At 31.3% G+C, this 16,879-nt stretch overlaps 1 protein-coding gene across 1 annotated transcript; it reads right to left on the bottom strand.

Annotated features, from left to right (window-relative positions):
• Positions 1–1,626: 1,626 nt before the first annotated feature.
• On the bottom strand, positions 1,627–16,640 carry LOC134720561 (tyrosine-protein phosphatase non-receptor type 1-like). The gene is made up of 9 exons (XM_063582885.1): positions 16,482–16,640; positions 15,596–15,704; positions 12,617–12,717; positions 12,114–12,212; positions 10,100–10,249; positions 8,999–9,208; positions 7,957–8,157; positions 4,212–4,369; positions 1,627–3,465 (listed from the first exon to the last, which is right to left on the bottom strand). The coding sequence occupies exons 1-9, from the start codon at positions 16,548–16,550 to the stop codon at positions 3,261–3,263; spliced, it is 1,302 nt and encodes a 433-aa protein (XP_063438955.1). The 5' UTR covers positions 16,551–16,640; the 3' UTR covers positions 1,627–3,260.
• Positions 16,641–16,879: the final 239 nt, after the last annotated feature.

The following is a 16,879-nucleotide window of genomic DNA, read 5'->3' on the forward strand; positions in this document are numbered from 1 at the left end:
ATAAATACAAAACAAAAGGTGTTTGATGATATTTGTTTTCTAGCTGCCATACCTCTCACTAAATCTCCATAACTTACATGTTTAACACTTCTTTATAACACATTTTAACTTCCTGTTTGACCCACATCATTCATACCCATAGCCAGGGGGGTTCGGAGATTCGGACGACCCCCCCCCCCCCTTGAAAACAAAGAAGCACTGTTAAAGTCAACATTCTGTTCGAATTGTGACTGTTAAAGTCGATTTCCAAATAGCCCAAATAGCCCCCCCCCCCCCCCCCCCCCCCCCCTTGTAAATTCCTGGCTACGGGCCTGTCATTTGCTGTATAAAATTAATAAATTAATCAGCAGCCAACTGAAATTTATATTTAGTATCCATGTGTCCTGTTTAAGACATCAATCAAAAGTAGATATCAACACTACACATATTTAATTTTTTTTTTTCTAAGAGTGAAAACTTCAAAGGGAGATAATTTTCTAAGAGTTAAAAATTTCAAAGGGAGATAACTATATCAGAAAGCTTTTTAAATGAAGATCTGTAGAATAGGAATTATACAGAATAAATTATTCTCTGTGAAGTGTTTTGAAAGAATTTGATATGATGACCCCTTATTTCCTATATTTTTCTGACTGAATGCATAACCAATGTTTACCTCATTACCTTTAACGTACACAAATTATTTTGATATATAATTATTAAGAGTAGAGTTGTTTGTTGTATAGAATACTTTATTGTTGAAAAGATCATTATCCTGAACAAGTTCAGAGTAAAGCTGAAACATAGCCATCAATGTGACCAAAATAAAACCATCTGCATATACTTTTGTTGTTGTTAAGTAACCATAATGAAGAACAGATACTAGCAACTTCCTCTTCTTCTTCTGCAATTCTCTCCTGTCTAGGAGCACTTGAATGAGACTGATAAATAAGTATATTTATCATGAATTATGACTTTCATATTATGACTGTATATGCATGATATATAAAAGCCCGTCTATACACTTTTTTTATTTCCTTCAGGAAGAGACAATATTTTCTAAACTCCTTGAAAGTATAAAAATTATTAAAAAAAAAACTTCTTCAAAACAGCAAAACAAATTTGAACAAAGTGGAAAATGGTTTATAACTGACTTTATAGAGACATTTTCCATAGGAAACTGAAACATCTACAAACTTAATACTTATTTATAACTTTTAAGTGTAAACATATTATAAACATATTAGAATGCGTGAACATCACATTCAAGTAATATTTGCCCTTTTTCTCAATATCTGTATCAGGGACTCATTTCACAAAAAATCTTACACTTAAATTTATAGTTTTTAAAATTATTTGTGAAAAAAACTGAAGAAGAGCATATGAACCTTGACCTGACTGCTTGACTGTCTAATGTTAAAAATAAATTTCCTTGATTTTGTGGTTAGTCAAAACAACAAATAATGTCTAACAAAATACATTATTTCCATTAAATCATTTTCAATGAAAACCCTGTGTTTAAAAAGCAATGAACAAAAAAAAAAATCAAATCAAATCAACAAATATGTGTATTATTTTTTAAGAATTGAACATAATACAGTGCAACAAATGCTGACTTGCATTTTCCAGATAACATTATTAGTACAGTAGTTTATTTACTTTTTTTTTTTAACTCAACTTCCATGATGTTGAACTACTGACTTAAGTAAATAACATATTTCATAGACAATTTGACTCTACCAAATACATCAAGGTTTACTAAAAGAAAAATTTATTTAGTACCTTTTCTTTTATGTATTTCATTATCACTGGTGCAAGGTATAAAATTTACAAGCCAAGACAGAAAGAAAACAAAAAATAAATAAAACATGCAGGTTATATATAACTGAATAAGAGCTCATCTACATAGTATGAATAATGACAATGATTAATGGATGCCTTCAAGGTGGTACCTAACACTACAGGGAGATAACTCTGTAAAATCAGCTTAACGTTTTAATGACGTCTTGTTGTTATGGGAATATTAGGCTTCTCAATGATCAAAATTAGTGTTTGTCAAACTGCTATATAACCAGTGTATTTTTTCTGATAAAATGGTTGGTTCAAATTTTTTGTCAAAGGGTCATAGTAAATATATTTTATCAACTTTTTTTTTGAAATTAAAAGAGACAAATTAATTTTAGTGAAGGGGTTGGGTACCACCTTATAAGTAAAATTTAGGTAAAACAAAATTCAAAGTGAGAGTATATTTCAAACATAATGGACAGGTAGTTGTTTGTTTAATGTCCAGTGACAAATATCTCAGACATATTTTGAATGAATTTTATATTTCAGTTTGATAAAATGTATTTATAAATTAACCCTTGTCAATATTAAACTCACATAAACTAAATTTTGTATTAATATACTATTTTTTCTTCTTATGATGGTTTCCTTGTAATAAAGTACTGACCTATTTCCATAAAGATGGTTCTATCATTATATCTTATAATAAACAAACAAGTAACACTTTGAATGATAAGTTCATCATGTTCATAGTATAAATGATCTTAAGCTTATTACTTCAGCATTAGATCATTCATGGTACCTTTCCCTTTATAAAGTTTATAAAAAATCCATTAAAAAAACAAAGGTAAAGTGATTATCACTAAACAGGTAGATAGATTGAAGAAATGATTGCTACAAATAGAAATAAGGGAATACTTTTAAACTACTGGCTTTAGGTATGAACACATTTTTTAAATGATATATATAATTTCTTCTTAAAATTCAAAGCTGATGCAGATTAAACCTTTCTTAAATAATATAAATGTAAAAAAATATGAAGCTGTGGTCAGGGACAAGTGCTTAGTTTTAAAACAGTCAAACAAAAGATTTTATACCAAACCTATAGATGGCTTTTATCTTACAAAAACAGTGGAAAATAAAATCAGGATACTTTTCCCTTAAAAATCTATTGATGAAACTTCCTGACTTTCAAAACCATATTCCAGAAATAACATGTTCATTCAAAAATACATTATGCCTTATAAATTAAAAAAATAAAGAAATCTACTACTAAAACTGTCAAAAGCAATCTTAATATGAGCACCAGTGAATCTATATATAAAACATCTTTTGAGATTTCTTGTAATAAAAGAAAATATTTGATATTATCTATAATAAAAAATACATGCGCGTAAAGCAGACAAAACTCTCGTTTGTCACAGAGTATAAAACTGTAAGTCCTACCATTTGAGGTTAGTCAGACTATTTATAACCAAAATATTAACCCCTGATATACCTTATCCCTTATCATGACCTAAATAATATGTGTAAATAAGAAATCCACCAATCAAAAGTGTCAGTCCAGTCAGTCCTATAGCTACAGGTTTTAAATATGATTTTCGCTTTTTTGAAAGTTCACTGTCCCGTAATTTATCTTTCATTTTTCTGACTTGCTCTTCTGTTTTCTTCTTTCTGTCTTCTCTATTTCTTCTCCTGAGTTCACTACAATTTAATTAACAGTTATTAACAGAATATCAAGTTATTCTTATCAGAAGTCAACCCATCAAAGACCCAGTGAAACCTAAATTGTTAAATCATCAAACAAATGAAAAAAAGATGACACAGCCATCACATGATATCTTAATGGCACACTGACAAGAATGCAAAAACAATTAAAGCTTATCGGACCTAAGCTCATTACAAATTCATCCTTTCATATGGAAAATACTATTTTACAATTTTGAGACAATGCAAGGGACACAACTAAATGTTATATGAAATAAAAGTGAACAAATAAATTCATCTCCAATTCATTGTACATAGTAATATTAATTTTAAGAACAGCATTCAAATGTTATCTTACATGAGGTCAATTTGAAACCCTAGGGCTATAACTTAGTCTGGTGAGGTGGACCCTGTTTGTAGTGACTTATGCTTAACTTCCATATCATTTCAACCCCTAATAAGTCTGCCAATATAGACTGTTTAGAAATATTGTAAAATACATAGATTATAGTTATATAAAGGTAAAAGGTCCTACTTTAATTATCACCAAGAAACATATGAACACTATAAAACACTCATAAACTAATGAGTCATACTAAAACCATAAAACTGATGTCCCAAATAAAAAGTAATTTCAAAGTATTGTTTCAAGGTACAAATAAAATCAATTATGAAGATATTTAGGATCTTGCTTTTTTTTAAGGTTGTAGAGTTACTTTCTCTGAATTGTGTTTAGTACATACCTGGTACCACTAACTGATTCTTTTGAGTTCAAACCTTCCATAGTATCCACTGAATTCTGGAAACCAGTTCTTGGAGGAAGCGGTGGGGGTTCATTTCTATGTGGCAAACTTTCCACTCGAGTCGGTGGTTTAGGAGGAGCTTCATCATCTGAAGATTTCTACAAGATAGTTAATATAACTTTTCATATTTTTTTTTATAACATTTTTTTCATTTTTGTAATTTCTTTTACAATTTGTTTTCTAATTGAAAATTTTCTCATATATTTTTTAAACACAGATCATACCAAATCTTTACCACTTATTTTTGTGAACGTCATGTTTCTATTTTAAAATTTACTTCCTTCAGTAACATGCTTTATTAAAAAAAATCTTTTGTTACTCTGTTCTGTTTGAATCAAGTTATTGTAAATTTATAAATATAGACAAATATACATCTTAATCTTCTGAACTTTAAATCAAATCTGATAAGGTATTATGCATGATAATTGTTAAAACAACATTTGAATACAGATTTATTAGAATACCTTTCGTTTTTTTAAATTAAAACCCAACCAGATGCTCCGCAGGGCGTAGCTTTATACAACCGCAGAGGTTGAACCCTAAACGGTTGGGGCAAGTATGGACACAACATTCAAGCTGGATTCAGCTCTAAATTTGGATTGTGATTAAATAGTTGACACAGCATAGGTTTCTGACACAGAATGAATGTGTTCTAATGAACTTAATTTTTTTGTTTTCGCTTACAGTAATTCACTATGCTGTTGAATATTAATCCTCTCAAAAAAATGTTTGAAGAAATTTTCTTTTTATTTATGAAATTTCAAATGAGAAAATTGAACCCATTTTTTTTAATCACATCCCCCTTTCCCTTATTCCAAAACTAATCTCAATTAAAATTTCTAATGGAGTTTGCAACAATAACTACTCATTTAAATACATCATAAAATATTAAGATGTTAAAAAACTGCTTGTTATCACTGAATGGTAAAGATTATTTTAATTTATCAGTTGGAAGTAAAAAGTGAATATACATTGTATATTGTATATAACAAAGATTTAAGTTGATTTTGGACAAAGAAAGATAACTCCAATTATAAAAATTCTTGCAATTGCACAATATTGGGCAATTAGATATTTCTTGCTTACTATTCTGGACAAAGAAAGATAACTCTAATTTAAAAAAAAATGCTATTTCACAATAGTGTGAAATTAGATATTTCTTGCCATTGCGCAATACTGTGCAATTGAAAAGACTTGCTATTGCACAATACTTAATATAATAATTTTAGATCCTGATTCGGACCAACTTGAAAACTGGGCCCATAATCAAAAATCTAAGTACATGCTTGGATTCAGCATATCAAAGAACCCCAAGATTTCAATTTTTGTTAAAATCAAACTAAGTTTAATTTTGAACCCTTTGGACTTTAATGTAGACCAATTTGAAAACAAGACCAAAAATGAAGAATCTACATACACAGTTAGATTTGGCATATCAAAGAACCCCATTTATTCAATTTTTGATGAAATGAAACAAAGTTTAATTTTGGACCCCGATTTGGACCAACTTGAAAACTGGGCCAATAATCAAGAATCTAAGTACATTTTTAGATTCAGCATATCAAAGAACCCAACCGATTCATTTTTTGTCAAAATCAAACTAAGTTTAATTTTGGACCCTTTGGACCTTAATGTAGACCAATTTGAAAACGGGACCAAAAGTTAAGAATCTACATACACAGTTAGATTCGGCATATCAAAGAACCCCAATTATTCAATTATGATGAAATCAAACAAAGTTTAATTTTGGACCCTTTGGGCCCCTTATTCCTAAACTGTTGGGACCAAAACTCCTAAAATCAATACCAACCTTCCTTTTATTGTCATAAACCTTGTGTTTAAATTTCATAGATTTCTATTTACTTATACCAACGTTATGGTGCGAAAACCAAGAAAAATGCTTTTTTGGGTCCCTTTTTGGCCCCTAATTCCTAAACTGTTGGGACCTAAACTCCCAAAATCAATACCAACCTTCCTTTTGTGGTCCTAAACATTGTGTTTAAATTTCATTGATTTCTATTAACTTAAACTTAAGTTATTGTGCGAAAACCAAGAATAATGCTTATTTGGGCCCTTTTTTGGCCCCTAATTCAGAAAATGTTGAAATCAAAACTCCAAAAATCAATCCCAACCTTTCTTTTGTGGTCATAAACATTGTGTCAAAATTTCATAGATTTCTATTAACTTAAACTACAGTAATAGTGCGAAAACCAAGAAAATGCTTATTTGGGCCCTTTTTGGCCCCTAATTCCTAAAATGTTGGGACCAAAACTCCCAAAATCATTACCAACCTTTCTTTTGTGGTCATAAACCTTGTGTTAAAATTTCATAGATTTCTATTCACTTTTACTAAAGTTAGAGTGCGAAAACTAAAAGTATTCGGAGGACGACGACGACGCCAACGCCAACGTGATAGCAATATACGACGAAATTGTTTTCAAATTTTGCGGTCGTATAAAAAGGGTAGGGGGAGTCTGTTCTTCGACCATATAGAGATAATACCTTTCGTTTTTTAAAATTAAAACCCAAAAAGGGGGAGGGATCTGTTCTTGGACCATATAGAGATGTGTTTTTCATCTGATCATAAAGGGTTTGAACTGGTTTTTAATCAAACCTTTATTAGTATTGCTTAGGCTAAAATGTTAAGATGTTTAAAGGTTGGGAAGCAGTATTTATATTCAATTAGTGTCTGTATAAATCATAAAACAGATAAAATAGCAGGTAAACTTCCTTGAAGAGATACTCAGTCACTGTATTGAAATTAACAAATAACAATTAGATATAAAATTCAATATTTGTCATGAACAATTTATGTATCCCTATTCAAGTCTAAGCTTCAAAGGAAAAATGAATGACAGGATCATGAATGCACCACAAAAAAAAATAAGACTGAATTCTGGAACGACTTCTCAGAAATTTGTCAAAATTGAAAGGTAGCTAGTCTTCAAGGAACTTATGTATAATTAAGATTGTGTCAAAATTTGGTAAGGAGTTGCAAAAGCATATGTAAGTAATGACTCTACTTACTCAGACAGAGGGACAGATGGATAGTGAAAAACCATCATGCACCTGTCTTCAAATGCAACTGGCTTTAAATGAAAAGTTCTCTCCCTTACATCTGAATATGTGAGATTAAGCAGAGAGAGTTCATCTAAAATTGAATTACTGTAAATTCAGAAATTATTTAATATAAAAAAAAGATGTGGTTTGATTGCCAATGAGACAACTCTCAACAGGAGATCAAAATGGCATGGAAAATAACAACTATAGGTCATCATATGGCCTTGCATTTATTATCTGGAAAAAAGAGAAAAATCTGCATACACATGTATGCATCAGATATCAGAAGGTGAGTTCTTATTATTGCGATACTCACCAAATCGTATTATTCGCAATAACTTCTGAACTAACAGTAAATAGCTGAAGCAATGGATACTGTAAACCAATTTATTTTCCCGGATACTTTATTTCCGGTTTATGCCAAGCTAGTCAACTTCGCGGTGATTAAATTCGTAATTTTCTTATTTACTTAATGTAGTTTGATAGGGAAAGATCCAAGTTATTCCTTTTCGTGACGATTTAATTTCGCGTTATTTTTCTACTCGTGAAAGTCAAGAAAGTAAATAGCTCGCAGAATTTAGTTGGTTTACAGTAATCAAATTACAACGTTTGTTGTCAATCTTACCTCTTCTTCTTCTAAGTAACTTGACAGTACGTCCATTGTAGATATCTGTTCTTTATTCAATAACCTTCTCCCTCCTTCTATTATGGCAAGATAAGAAAATCGTAACTGATCAGCCGTCTGTATAAGTCCCATTCTATAATATCTCATGTCTAACACCATCTTACGTATATCTATACCATTCATATGTTCTTGATTTTCAATCTAAATAAATGTTATATTTCTTTTAGTCATCTTTTCTACTAACATGCATGCTATTTTACAGTGTGTTTTTTATGTTGTGATGTTACACTATATTTTCAGATAAGGGTGAAGGTTTGTTACCATTAAAACATTTAAAACTGCTGCAATTGTATGCACCTGTCCTAAGTCAGGAATCTGATGTAGTTTTCGTTTGTTGATGTGGTTCATAAGTATTTTTTATTTCTAGTTTTTTGTATAGATTACCCAGTAGACTTGATTTTCCTGTTTGAATGGTTTTTGATGAGTAATTTTGTGGGCCCTCTTTAGCTTGCTGTTTGGTGTGATTGAAGGCTCTGCGTAAGGACTGTATTTTGACCAATAATGGTTTACTTTTACAAATTGCGACTTGGATGGATAGTTGTCACATTGGCACTCATACTACATCTTCTTATACACAGGCAATTTTTTCCAACATGTGTTTCATGTTTGTGCTCATCACGTGTGACCAACGTTTTGTTCACATTGTGCTCATAATGTGAATATTACGTTTCTGCTCGTTTCATGTTGTACTCACGTTGTGTGGACAACATGAATATCACGTGATTCTCATATTAAAATCACGTTGGAAAATATTGCCTGTGTATCTAAGTCACTGATGTATGATCTTGATCATAGCTATTATTTCAGACAATAATTTGACCTTAGCTCCATTTCATAATACAAAGTTTGCAATGGTTCAAAAGTCAAACTGATCACATTATTACCTATGACAAACTATTTGTGTGTGTCCACACTGTTCAGATAGTAATATATGTATCTACAGATTTGATAAAACTGAATTGATCCATCTAATCATACTCACTATAACAAGTACAGAGTCAACCAAGCAGAAAGTTCCAGATCGACCAATTCCAGCGCTACAGTGTACAATACAGGGTCCTGAATCAGGCTCTAAACCACCAGATTCTCGTACAGCCATTAGAAAGTTCAGAAATGCTGTCGGTGAAGTAGGCACGCCAAAATCTGGCCATGTGACATAATTAAAATGTAAAATTTCTCTTGTTTCATTTGTCTAAAAAATAAATTTAACATTTTTTGACCCAGTAAAACATGGGTGCATTACATAGTCTTCTAAAAGGTAGAGAAATTAAGTTTTTCTTGCTGATATAAATCTTGTCAACACTCAGTGAACACTGAAAACAATTACCACAAAAGCCTTATTTGTTTTTAGTTGTATATTAATATAACTGAATACTAGGGGGAAAATAGCTTGAGACCAATAAATAATAGTCGATGTGTACACTGTGAACACATTCATTTATTCATTTGTATTGTTTAATCATTTATCTTTTATGACCCTTATGATCATCAAGTACTTTTACTATTTATCTGATACATTAACAATTTTATGGAGTCTATGATGTTTTATAAAGCATGTAAATGTCAAAAAGAATCCACTTTCTTGCAGATGATGAACAAAAATACTAGAAAATATAATATTCTGATCTTTTAAACCAATTTCTGTTAAAAAGCACTTTCCCAACCTCATCATAATAATCCTCATTTTCTTTGGAGACAGAGAATTACACTACTTTTATGTTTTTTTCATATTTAAGACGTCTTAACTTTTTCATATTAGTTCGTTGAAATAAGAAATGAAATTGATACTTTTAAAAGTTAAAATATTTATTATCAAAACTTAAAACAATATTAAAAGAAAAACATGGATATGGGGTATCCATCCATGACTCCAAAACAGTTCATACACAGCAAGAAAAAAAAAAAAAAAGCAAACAAAAAGCAAAGGAATGACACTTTTATTGATGTTCTTAATTTCAATGTCACAGTGAGGACAACACGGAGTAAAAAATACTCTCACCTAACTGCAAGATTAAGATGGCCCCTAAGTCAATTACAAGAATGCTAAAATTTATTCACTTCAACTCGCCATGGTCTTACTCACCTGCATATCTTCAATCTCTAACGTCCTGACTATATAGTAGTTACACGATCTTTCCTCTAATAATGTTATCTTTAACTGTACATCTTCATAAACCATTTCTTCATCATCACCATAATTCTCACCTAATGGCCAATACTGATGACATTTTCTCTGAAAAATTAATGTTAAAAGTTGGTTTATTAACTGTCTATTTTTGCAAGCTTTGCTCAAGATAAATTGTATAAAATTAATATGCATGACTTTTTGGTCAAATTTCAACCAGACATTTTTAAAAAGATTTTTAAAACCAAATATTTCTCATCTTTTAAAGAAAAAAAGTTTTTTATATTTAAAAATTCTAATATATATGTTTTGATTGCACTGATGTGTTTGAATGTACGTTTTATATTTTATGTCGCCTGTGGAAATGTCATAATTAAATATGTGTAAATAACTGTTTTATTTATGTGCCCTATTTTGAATAGTTGATGTGAAAAGTGCCCTTTTTGTAAAAAAAAAAATACCATGCCCTTATTCAGTTCTAATGAATTATTGTTTTAAATTTCAACCAGAAAGAGACTGTGATGGACATGGAAGAAATTACATCAGCTGGAATGTGCATACACCATTCTGAAGTTTTCTGAAAGGACATTTGGTCAAGTATAGCAGTGTTCTCCCCAGGATTTTTTGGATAGCGCTGTGGTAAGAGCGTAATTTTCGACAATTCTCAGTAACTTTATCGCGGCGTGCGGTTTGTTTGTTATCAATTTGTTATGTGTTTTTATTATATCATGCTGTTGATGTTTCCTCTTGTTATGATGTCCTTGTCATGCTCATGGAAGTTTACCCCTTAATGAGGCTTTGTTTGTTAAATGACATGTCATTGTCTGGATATAGAAGAAGAGTTTTTTTTTCTCCATTGTAAATTCATATATTAAATCCTCATACTATCTATGTATAAAACTGAAGGAGAAGTCTTTTTTCCATGATGGATCTTCACCAGACTGCCTGTGCCAAGATTTCTTAGCACTTTCAGGTAATGTTGCAGAACATGTAGGACCAACAATAAAGTCATTGTCAGTTTCTGTTTGGTTTTGTAACCAACTGTAGCAGTGTACTGTTTATCTTACGACGTTTGACAGGAATTGACATTTTTTAGCATAAAAAGTTCTCATTTTTATGACCTATATTTAAATAGCTTTATCCAAGCTGGACATCGAGAAAGTAAATTTCTCAAGTCGTATCAGCTTGAGGTTTGTTTTTCTAATCATATCCTCTCAAATTGTTATCAAATGGTAGAATTTCTGACTAAACAATTATAAGTTCGAATAGGGGATAATTAATAACTTAAAGACTTGCTCATTTTCGGGGTTTGTATGGATAGTAAACCTGTCAAATAATTTGGAACAAACCCCTGTGTAAGCTGTGTTTGATCGTTTTTAAAATCAAAGTTTGTTCAAAGTTCATTAAACAAGTTTGTAAGTGACGTCAGGAAATGCGGTCAATTCAATTCATTTCATCTCATTCATATATGCCTCTATATTTTCTTTAAATTAAAAAAATAGATGTCAATGTTGAAATCTTTGTTTATTTTGATCTGTCAAATACGCCATTTTGTAAAATTCATTATAATAATAATAATAATAAATTCTTTATTTAAAGAGGGTAAACTCAGTTAGTTACAATAAACTAATCTTCCCTGAACTGGTATTAGACAGGTCCCGTGGAGTTACTTTAACAAAACGGAAATAATTCATTCAAAAATTGTAAACCAGTCAATCACGTGATCCCAAAGTGAAAAATAAGCGGGAAATTTGAAAAATACAAAAAAAAAATATAGCGACGCGATTGCATTGGATAGCGACGCGGTCATTGCAATAGGACAGCGGGGAATTGCAATAGCACTGAAAAGCACTGTGCTAAAATGGCTTTGGGAGAACACTGCAAGTAAAGATCCCTTCAATAAATTTTAAACCAGAAAATTGGAAACAGGGTCAAGACATTAAGTCAATTAGACGTTGAGGTTTGAACTTACAGAACCACTTTCTATGACTTTGTTTAACATAACTACAGCTTTACTTTTCTGTTCCCAAACCATCTGCCAAAAATGTCCTGAGGTGTGTTCTAATGGACCCTGAAAGTATAAAATAATTATAAGGTCCAGACCATCTAACACAAATTTACTGATGCATGATCTAATGGACCCTGAAAATATACAAAAAACTTAAGGTCCAAAACATCTGCTAGAAATGTAATAATGCATGACCAAATGGACCAAGAAGAGAAAATAAAAATAATTTATATTATACTGTTCAAATCATCTGTATTGTGATGGAACTAGGAAACAACAGGATCTTCAAGATGGACTCTTAACTGAATTTACATCTGTAAGGGTTCTTTAAGAGGGCCCATGAGGATCAGATAAATGGTTTATGTAAGGAACCATTTAAACTAGATGGGTGGGAAGTTATTATTTTCTTTGTTTTGTTTAGGCAAAGATGGATATAAAACACACGGAGATAAAGGTGTTAATATTACCTGAGCAAGTATATAATTTCTATTAGCTTCAGGAACAGGTAAGTAACAGGCATTGATATAATCCTCCTCGCCTTTCTGTAACTTGACTCGGCTGTGGTCATCTAAAATACATAAAAGTTCACATCATCACATAATATACCAATAATACATGTACACAATAAAACAAAATAGCTTATCTTTGTTTAATTTGTATGATATCATGATGCTGGCAGAATACACAACTTGAATGTTTTGGAAATTTAACACCTTGCCTCATTTTTAGCAATGGTTAACCTAATGATGTTTGCAAAATATTTTGTTTGGTCTGTGTTTTCTTTGTTTTTTTTAACAGGGTTACTTTTACAAACTGTAACTTGGATGGAGAATGATCTCATTGGCACTCATACCACCTCTTCTTATATCTATTAAGTTTAACATACACTTGATTTCAAATATGCCATCCAGTTAAATATCTTAATGGACATATAAAATTTGAAGCATAAAACATTTATAATAACCGAACTACACTATGACATCAATATATCATCCTTGTAGAAATCCCGTTAGAATTTACGATTAAACTTTAAAAAGAAGATAAGGTATAACGTAAAATTTGATAAGTTTAGTGACTGGAGTAAATAAATCGCCTATTAAATATGAACATGCTGATTGCCTGATAGCAAAGTCACCAGTTTTTCATGGGTTTTTTTCATTTAATGTGTGCCATAATTTTTTTTTTAAAGTTTTCATTATTTCTAAAACAAACTTGTAAGTTCTTACAATGTAAATGAGTTTAACCCCACCACATTTTGTATGTGCATGTCCAGAGTCAGGAGCCTGTTATGTGGTTGTTGCTGTGTAATATATATTCTTTATTTTGTACATAAATAAGGCCCTTAGTTTTCTCTGACATTTGCAATGCCAATTGCTGAAGGCTTTAAGGTGACTTAAAATTGTTAATTTCCGTATCATTCGGTCACTTTAGAGAGTCGTCTCATTTATAATCATACCATAACTTCTTATTTATATATTGTCAACTACTTTTTCTAATATGCTTAACTTGCATGTTATTCAAATTTTACTGGTGTTTAGAATAATATGGGTAAAGGGAGACTATTCATTTCAGGATATCTAATTTTAAACTATAAAACTAAATGTGCCAGTACTTTAAAAAAAAAAAAAAAAAAACCAGGGCTGTGACCAATACTTTTATAGGTTCCAGTCTCAGTTGGAGTAGAAGTATACATGTAGAATAAAGTTGTATATATTGGTATTTGCATAAAACCACTTAAATTTAAAAGATATCAAATTTATCACCTGACATGTTAGGCCAGGATTTTTTAATTTGTTGGTTTACGGATCCGCCGACCCGATTTTGCTGATTCTTAGAATAAAAATAAAATTGACTTTTCATGCTTTTTTATTCCCGCCAACCCAAACAAATACATTATCCCTGAAAAATAATTAAATTCTTCTTTTTCTATGAAATGAAATGCATGAATCACTAACAAAATTGATAACAGTTACACTCTCTATTGTGAAAAAATAAAACTTCCAGTTTACGTTTCTAAAAATAGACAAATCAATTATAACTGACCTTGAAATGTCGTTTACGCAAATAATTTTGCGGAACGAAATCTGCGTTTAAAACCCATTACACAATAAGTTCGTTTCCCTTATATGTCATCAGTCTGTAAGATTCATAATCTCATAGAAATAGACATGTCCAAATGTGGACAGGTGGAAAGCACCTTGGAAGTAAAAGTTCTGAATATAAACCAAGTCATTTAGAAATTTCTTGTTTCATGGATAATAAAAAAAAATATATCGTCCATTTGGATTAAAAACGGGAATGCATGACACAAGATTAACCCGATATTCTCGTTTTTTTCCCTGGACGAGTCTATTACGTTTTTGACACGTGTGTTGAAACTTATTTTCGTACGACGTTTTTTACATTTTTTTCTTTATCAGTTTTCGTTTTTGAAGATCATTACTCACCAAGTTTTCTGGAATTGATTAAGAGCTACGCGAATTTGTTTTTCTTGTTTGTGAAAAGACGATTTAATTTCGTCTTTGTCTGTGAACACCCCCTTTTTTTTACGGAAAATCATTAGACAATGTCATGTGATATTTATGACAGCTGAGCAACTTCTACTTCTACTATGTAATGACCGCCTTCAACAAGTTGACCTTTACGTCACTTGTACTGCGCATTGCTTTGTGAAGGTATATATATACAGTGAAATATAACAAATTTGTGATAGTAAACAAAAAACAAAAACAAAAATTTTACATAGTAATAGTGCATATTTTTAATTTATTAAGAGCAAGAATATTTCATCGAACTAAAATTTGAAATGATGACAAAATAGCTTAAAAACATTTTGTTAGAAAGGTGAAATGTATATTTATTTTGCATTTTTTTACTGTCTTGAAAGATATTTTTTTTTCTTTTTTTTCCCGACCGACCGACCCGACTTTTTCATGGTGAAAATCCGTAAACCAACAAATTAAAAAACCGTGGCCTTAATAATCTGTTCATTTAGAACAGATCTAAACTTAAGTAGCTTTATGCATACAGGCCCAGCCCTACTCTAACACTTTTAATTTTGTATGTATATAATAACCATCTGTAAAAATGATTTTCCTAGGATCTTTATATTTTAGAAGCCTGGTTCACATTGTATTTTGTATTTTCTTCTCGTAAAAAATCCAATGGAAGGTATACTTTACTAGTTGCTACACATGATAGGCAGATGCATCTATATTATGGATAAATATATTTGTATCATCAAATTGTTTAAGCGATCTGTCAAGCTTTTACAATATACAGGGTTCTCCCTAGGAAGTTAAGAGGGTGTGTCATGCACGCGACTTTACAATTTTTGACATGGTGATTTCTACGTATATGCCCTCCTTGTGCCTTAATTTGGTAAATAACAATTTTCTATTCTATTCTATATTAAACACAGGCATGCTAATGTAATAACTTATTACATGGGTAAACATCTCTGTAACGGTTCCTGTTTTTATTGGTCGGTTGTTTTGCTTCCTTTGTTGACAGCTCTTCTTCAAAGGCTATCTCAGCAGCTTCCACCTTAATTTCCTGAAAAAAAATAGTTTGAGTTATTATTAATGTAAAGGTACAAAATCTTTAATTTAGAAATTTTACATACAATGTAGGTATAAAATGTATAATTCTATAATTACTTACATCTACTTCATTGATTTTGATTTTTGATGTTTTAACGCCACATTTAAGACCGCATTTAGGCTATTTCATGGCATCCAGTTTTTATTGGTGGATCAAGCCAGAGTGCCCCGGAGTAAACCACTGACCTTTGATAGGAAAACTGACAATTCTAGTCAATTAAGATTGGAGTCGACTGCACCAACAATAGTGCGCCTTGAACTCACAACCTCAGTGTTGACTGGCAAGTGATTACAGAAGTACAATGTAACTACTTATATATAATTAGACCACTCAGTCGACAGTACTTCATTTGAACTTTGGTGGATAGTTGTCCTAGTGGCAATCATATCACATCTTGATATTTTCACATTGCTACAAGACTAGCATTCTGAGCTTGTTTTAAAGTGTTAGTTCATATCTTCAAATAAGAATATTGGCAGTAAGACATGTCACCATAACTATATGTTTATAAATGACATTATGATTACTTTCGTCTTCCAGTCGACCAGATTTCATTTATGCTGTTTGCTTAATAGAAAAGCAACAAATACAAATTGCATAGTCTTTGGTTTGACCCAGTCTGTATCAAACCCACAAACAGATGTGAACACTGACAACAGTCAACACGTAGCGTCACAAGTCGAGGAACGCGTCGGCCCTTTTATGCTTTATTTGGTATTTCACACAAACCTGATATATAGCAGGCCATATGCCAAATTTATCATACTGCTGTGATTCTTTTTCTATCTCTGATTCCATCGACAAACCGTTACATTGACAATATTTTGGCTAACTTTGAAAATGTGAACGCACTTGTCCTTTTACTTCCGGAATTAAGAAAGTAAACTCCTGTTCACGTCGGTAAGGAGATGAAGATCCGAATGACCACACTTTTTTCAGACTTGAATGGAAATTCTACTGAATATTATACTAGGCCTAGAGGACCTAGAGTGTTGTAGGAATAATGTTCAATGTATTGAAAGAATTGTGTGTGTGTGTAAGAGGGGGGGGGGGGGGGGTAGTGGAGCACGGAATGCAAAATGGTTTATGTTTGTGGCGGATCCAGAAATGTTTATAAAAGGGGGAGG

The sequence above is a fragment of the Mytilus trossulus genome, chromosome 6 (genome assembly GCF_036588685.1).
Source record: "Mytilus trossulus isolate FHL-02 chromosome 6, PNRI_Mtr1.1.1.hap1, whole genome shotgun sequence".
NCBI classification, from domain to species: Eukaryota; Metazoa; Mollusca; class Bivalvia; order Mytilida; family Mytilidae; genus Mytilus; species Mytilus trossulus.